Source organism: Mandrillus leucophaeus, unplaced genomic scaffold (assembly GCF_000951045.1).
Source record: "Mandrillus leucophaeus isolate KB7577 unplaced genomic scaffold, Mleu.le_1.0 Scaffold272, whole genome shotgun sequence".
Lineage (NCBI taxonomy): Eukaryota > Metazoa > Chordata > Mammalia > Primates > Cercopithecidae > Mandrillus > Mandrillus leucophaeus.
Window position 1 is genome coordinate 1,442,373 of NW_012102832.1, and position 6,591 is coordinate 1,448,963.

The 6,591-nt window shown below is 50.2% G+C and overlaps 1 protein-coding gene across 5 annotated transcripts in view; it reads left to right on the top strand.

Moving 5' to 3' along the window:
* The first annotated feature begins 2,656 nt into the window (after positions 1 to 2,656).
* RPL19 (ribosomal protein L19) overlaps positions 2,657 to 6,591 on the top strand; it is a 13,770-nt gene continuing 9,835 nt past the window's right edge. For 2 of the 5 annotated variants that reach the window (XM_011984720.1, XM_011984722.1), the window contains exons 1-4: positions 2,657 to 2,722; positions 3,577 to 3,683; positions 4,686 to 4,808; positions 5,387 to 5,507. In XM_011984720.1, the coding sequence (XP_011840110.1) occupies positions 2,718 to 2,722; positions 3,577 to 3,683; positions 4,686 to 4,808; positions 5,387 to 5,507 (356 nt within the window). In that variant the 5' untranslated portion in view covers positions 2,657 to 2,717. Of the gene's footprint in view, positions 3,111 to 3,576; positions 3,684 to 4,685; positions 4,815 to 5,386; positions 5,508 to 6,591 lie in introns of all 5 variants that reach the window. The other 3 variants (XM_011984721.1, XM_011984723.1, XM_011984725.1) reach the window with 3 other exon arrangements.

The window sequence follows — 6,591 nt, forward strand, 5'->3', positions numbered from 1 at the left end:
CAGCCCCTCCTCCGGCTCGGCGCACACAATGGGCGTGCGGCAAGCTGGGAGGCAAGCGCCTCTCGGTTCTAGAGGGCCGCAGGTGGGCCTCTGACTGGCCGTGGGGTGCAGGCGGCCCGCTGGGGCGGGAAGGGAGAAACTAGGCGTGGATACTTGGGGAAGGGGTCGGGGGGCGGTCTACCAGTGGATGCCGAGCGCTGATGGGGATGAAGCGCGGACTGGCATGGCTAGCACCGCCCCCTTTTGTCTCAAACCTATCTTCCTGCGGTTCCCCCCAACCCACTCCTGTTTGGGCCACCAGAACTTCCCGGTCCCGGTGATCCTGGGACCTGGCTTTAACTCCTTTCTCCCCAGTGCGGGGCCCAGGCTGCCTTAAACCAAACAGAAAAGCCTCTACCCCTCCAACATGGCTCTGGGGCTGCCGGTGGGAGGCTGAGGCTGAGATGGGGAGGGTGTCCAACAGCGACAGCAAAAGAAATCCCAGGGGTCCAGGAGTTCTGCCCTAATCGGTCACTAGGATACACGCCCCTACCCCTGACCCGCTCTTCCAAAAGGCCATGAATGGGGCTGGGCGAAGTCCCTGCTGTTGGGTGAGAAAAGAGGAAGCAATATGGAGCCGAGAAAGAAGAGGCTGGTAAAATCAGATCTCATGACCTTTGACCTAGAATTGCTCCACCTTTACCCCTGATTTAGGGACAAACATCCAAGGTCTGGACTCCACCCACCATGACAGGTGGAGAGAGGAGGAATAGGAGATTCTGGGCAATAGACCCTGGTGCCAATTTGGCTCAGGCTGTTTCTGGTTGTATAGCCCTGGACAAACCACCTCTCTAAGCACCAGTTTTCTCCTCTCCTATAAAATGTGGTTGCTGGCACCGTGGAGTCTGTGTCACCTGGGATTACTGGGAGGATGAGGGAATTAAATGAATTGCTAGGGTGTTTGGAGAAGCTGTAAGTTTCAATGAAGGAGTCAGCCATTCCCTCCCTACTCCACCCCTGCTCCACAGAAAGGAGAGGTGGAGAAGACCCTCTCCAGGTCAAGTGACCTTAAAATAAGGCCACCAGCTTGCTGTGTTCTGCAGGAGAGACTATGGGACTCCTCCTCCTCACCTCTGATAACAAATGAATGGCCGGTCTGTCATTCCTCTGATCACAACACCTTTGGGAAGGAGGAGCAGTGAGTGAAGATAAAGCCCATTAGAAACGTTCCAGGAGAGCTCCAATCCTGAGCAGGGCTTCCACCTGCCCCTTGGAGAGGAGAAAGCCTGGCATAACCGCAAAAGCATGGGCTTTGCAATCAGAAATACCTGCGTTTTCAATCTGTTACCTCAGTTGTAAAATGAGGGCAACGCTAATTGTGTTGTTGTGAGGAAGTAGCATAAATGTTGCTTCCCTTTCTCTTTCTTCTACTTTCTCAGCCAGGAAAGTTGAGATGAAAGGGATAGGGTGATCAGCGGGAACCAATGATAAGTTGGAGCCTCAATTCAGATGTAGACTTCTTAAACCCCAGAATGCTCTCCTTGGATTTTTGCATTGGGTGTTCCAGAACAGAAGAAAAGAACTGAGTGGTCCTGCCATTTTTTTTTTTTTTTTTTTGAGACGGAGTCTCACTCTGTTGCCCAGGCTGAAGTGCAGTAGCACAATCTCGGCTCACTGCAACCTCCGCCTCCTGGGTTCAAGCGATTCTCCTGCCTCAGCCTCCCCAGCAGCTGGAATTACAAGCACGCGCCGCTACACCCAGCTAATTTTTATATTTTTAGTGGAGACAGGGTTTCGCCATGTTGGCCAGGCTGGTCTCGAACTCCTGATCTCAAGTGATCCACCCGCCTTGGCCTCCCAAAGTGCTGGGATTACAGGCGTGAGCCAGCGAGCCCGGCCCAATTTTTTTTTTTTTTTAATTTTACTTTCTGCAATCATTCATCCATTCAGCCAGTGCAGTATTTCTCAGGTGTGTTCGATCGCGGATCCATGCCTACCGCAGTACAGCTGTGAGCCAAACGAGACTACGAGACTAGTTCTCGCCCTCCAAGAGCTTGCTGTCTTAATGCCTTCCTTTGCTAATTGCAAATGTTACCTCACGTAATTTCCACAACTGATGATAGAAACATTGGGATTAGGTCCACTTTACAGAGGAGGAAATTGAGGCACCAAGAAATTAAAGACCCGCAGCAGCGTAAAAACACTAACATCTTTTAGTGATCTATTCTGCACTCTAGGGGTTTTCAATCTACTAACAGAGTGAATAAGAGGTCGCCTTTGTCTGATACCTGTTGTCATTCTCTCTCGCTTCTTCAACTGACTTTTTTTCTCAGCTAATAAAGCATCCACCCATAACCGGCCGAACTCCCGCAAACACCAAGCTACTCTAGCAAAACCTCTCTCACTCCGCCTGCGCAATCCAGCTGACTTCCGGTTAAAATAACCACGTGATCGCGTACCCTTGCTGCGCATGTCTAGTAGGAAGTCGGACTATACCACTTTCCCTACGGAAGGGGTACATTTTCTATGTTTTTAAGTTTAAAACCGATTTCTGATATTAGGCTTTTATCATTTCAGGCCTATACGGAGGCTATGAGTGAGTTTGGTGTGGCGGAAGATGAAAGAACCGGACGGGAATACGGACGAAATTGGAGAGGGGGTTGGGCTCTCCCCTTCTCAGATAATGGGAGGAGCCGGTCCCAAGCGAGCTCTTTCCTTTCGCCGCTGCGGCCGCAGCCATGAGGTGAGGGCGCGCTGATCTCCCGCAGGCGCTGACGCTTTTCGACGGGGGACTGTTGGGCTTGGGACCGCAGCCGGGGTTGGGGGAGATGAAATGGAGGCCGCCCTAAAGCGGCTGGTCCCGGGGTTTGGGGTAGGCCGGAGCACTCTCGTCCCGGGCCACTACGGGGGGGGGGGGGGGCGGGGAGCGTCGCAGCAACTGAGACCCGGAAAAGGCTGCCTCGGGTGGCGGCGCGCCTCACATGTGTCCAGTCGACCCACGCGAGCAAAGCGAACGGGACCGAGCCTTGGACCCTTTCTTGCTTGGCACGCCCGGAGCGGAGCAGATCTGTGCTTTCACGTGACCTAGGGCAAGCGTAGTGTAGGCCCCAGGCCTCCGACTGCCGAGAGACGTGATCTCTAACTCTTGACGCCTTCCACTCCTTTGGCCATTCATAAAGGAAATCTCTACAAATGGCCGAACGAGTCTTGTTACTGTGATAAAACGGGAAAATGAGCCCAGAAATCATTAACTTGCCTGCATTGCTAGACTAGAAATCAGGTCTATTCGCCTCGAATATTTTTCAAACGCTGAATACCAGAAATGGCATAAGCCCCCTATTCATTCCAGTAAATCTTTAACTTGACTTTCCAGAGAAGAAATGCGAACATGAGGCTTCAAGAGGTGAAGGCATAGCGTGGGCTTTGAAGTCTAAACCCAAGGGGACCAGCTGCACAGCCCAGAGCCTTAAAGATGATTTAGGGAAGAGTCTTATTTCGCGGCTGTCGTGTGGGTCGCAGAGGGCAGGTCTTGATGGGGACGTTCGTTCTTGCCCAGGAGTGGCTTTCAGAGTCTAATCATGTTTTCTGTGTGTCTAGTATGCTCAGGCTTCAGAAGAGGCTCGCCTCTAGTGTCCTCCGCTGTGGCAAGAAGAAGGTCTGGTTAGACCCCAATGAGACCAATGAAATCGCCAATGCCAACTCCCGTGAGTACCTGGGATCTGTCTCTTCACCCTACTTCCTTCTTTTGTCCTGCGTCATATGAACACAGTTGTGTTGACTTTTTTTTTTTTTTTTTTTTTTAATGAGACAGTCTGGTTCTGTTCCCCAGGCTGGAGTGTAGTGCCATCTCATCGTTGCAACCCCTCCTCCCAGGCTCAAGTGATTCTCTCCCGCCTCAGCTTCCTGAGTAGCTGGGATTAGAGGTGTGCACTACCACGCCCGGCTAATTTACTCTTTATTTTTTATTTTGTTTTTTATGAGATGGAGTCTCCCTTTGTCACCCGGACTGGAGTGCAGTGGTAGGATCTCAGCTCACTGCAACCTCTGCCTCCCAGGTTCAAGCGATTCTCCTGCCTCAGTCTCCCAAGTAGCTGGGACTAAGGCACGTGCCACCACACCCGGCTAATTTTTGTATCTTTAGTAGAGACGGGGTTTCATCATATTGGTCAGGCTGATCTCAAACTCCTGACCTCAGGTGATCCGCCTACCTCAGCCTCCCAGAGTACTGGGATTACAAACATAAGCCAGCATACCTAGCTTGTGTTGACTCTTTACAAACCTAGGAAGGTACGTTCAGAGTATCTATAAAATGGAGGAGTCATTGTATCAGGCTTGCTGTTTTGAGTGTGCTGTAATACATTTAAAAGGTAGAAATGGCCAGCCATAGTGGCAGGCATCTGTAATCCCAGCTACTTGGGAAGCTAAGGCAGGAGGATTGTGAGCCCAGGAGTTCAAGACCGACCTGGGCAACATAGGGAGACTGTCTCAGACAAAGAGTATCTCTCACAACTTCTGTTTGTGAAGGAAAAAGAAAAGATAGAGGTTTTTTGGATTTTCGAAGGCAAAAAATAAACAAGTTCCAGTGTTTCCATCCTTTTTGAGAGCATGGGGCCGAGAATGTGAGCAGTGTCTGTGGCCTGGCCTATTTGGATTCTGGGATGTGCTTGGGCCCCAGTTGACTGACCAGGTGCATTATGCTTTCCCAGGTCAGCAGATCCGAAAGCTGATCAAAGATGGGCTGATCATCCGCAAGCCTGTGACGGTCCATTCCCGGGCGCGATGCCGGAAAAATACCTTGGCCCGCCGGAAGGGCAGGCACATGGGCATAGGTAAGTGTGGTCATCTTCTCCTTAAGAAATGATAGGTGCTGTCGTCTGTGCTGAAATATATTCAGGATCTAAGCACTCTGTCTCATCTCGAGCCCGTTTCTTACTCCTTGGTATTTGATGTGTTTTCTGCCTGTGTGCAAATCAGAAAGTTGGTGCTGGTATTGGAATTGAGAGTATCCCTGGTAGGAGGTCACATTTACTAAGTCCTTACCTACACTATGCTAAGGATTCTGCTGGGTCCTTGAGAATGTGGTCCATTTTAACTCTAAAATTGCTTTCTAGTGTCAGAATGATTGAAGGAAGCTCCTTAAAACGTGCTGTGCTACCTTGGTGCACTGCCTGTTAAACCCACATTCTGTATGAAGTAAATGGGGAATTATTGCCGTATTTGTGCTTCCTTTAAAATTGAGTAAACGAAAGAACTTACGTAGTTGGGAATCATCATCTGGAAGATTGAAGTAATGCTACTTAAAATGAGGTTGTGAGGATTAGATGAGTTAAGAGCCTGACTTGAATCTTGGTGTACTATACACAGTGGACCTGGGTAATAGCCCATTCCTAACTCATCTTCTCCACAGGTAAGCGGAAGGGTACAGCCAATGCCCGAATGCCAGAGAAGGTCACGTGGATGAGGAGAATGAGGATTCTGCGCCGGCTGCTTAGAAGATACCGTGAGTCTAAGAAGATTGATCGCCACATGTAAGCACACCCTCTTGGGCCCAGTACCCATTTGCTGCTTTGATGGCTAGTTCATTTTCCAGAGTGGTTTTTTTTGTGTGTGTTGTTTGTTTTGTTTTGTTTTGAGATGGAGTCTTGCTCTGTCACCCAGGTTGGAGTGCAGGGGCGCGATCTCAGCGCACTGCAACCTCTGCTTCCTGGGTTCAAGTTATTCTCCTGCCTCAGCCTCCTGAGTAGCTGGAACTACAGGCATGTGCCACCACACGTGGCTAATTCTTTTTTTTTTTTCATTTTTAGTAGAGACGGGGTTTCACTGTGTTAGCCAGGATGGTCTCGATCTCCTGACCTTGTGATCCATCTGCCTCGGCCTCCCAAAGTGCTGGGATTACGGGCGTTAGCCACCACGCCCAGCCCACAGAGATCTGTCTTAATGGCCTTGGGTAGGGAGCTTTTTTTGGAGACAGAGTCTCGCTCTGTCACCCAGGATGGAATGCAGTGGCATGATCTTGGCTCACTGCAACCTCTGCTTTCCAGGTTCAAGCACTTCGCCTGCCTCACCCTCTCGAGTACCTGGAATTACAGGCATGCGCCACCACACCTGGCTAATTTTTGTATTTTTAGTAGAGATGGAGTTTCACCATTGGCCAGACTGGTCTCGAACTCCTGGCCTCAAGTGACGCACCCACATCTCAGCCTCTGAAAGTGCTCAGATTACAGGCCTGAGCTACTACGCCCAGCCACGGGTAGGGAGCCTTTCTAAGAAAGTTTTTCTATTCTGGTCTTTCTTTTTTTCCCCATATGCCATGAGGATAGCCCAACAGTTTATTTGCCAGGCAAGTTCTGTCTAGGAACTGCACACAAAAAAAGTAATGGTTTAGGAAGTAATTCATGCAGCAACAGGAGAAAAGGAAGGAACCTACAAGCTTAGTGACCTTAGGTGGAGGAACAGCTCACAAGGCAGCTTCTGATCCATTACCGACCAGCATCTCTTCACTCCGTGTACCCTGCAGGTATCACAGCCTGTACCTGAAGGTGAAGGGGAATGTGTTCAAAAACAAGCGTATTCTCATGGAACACATCCACAAGCTGAAGGCAGACAAGGCCC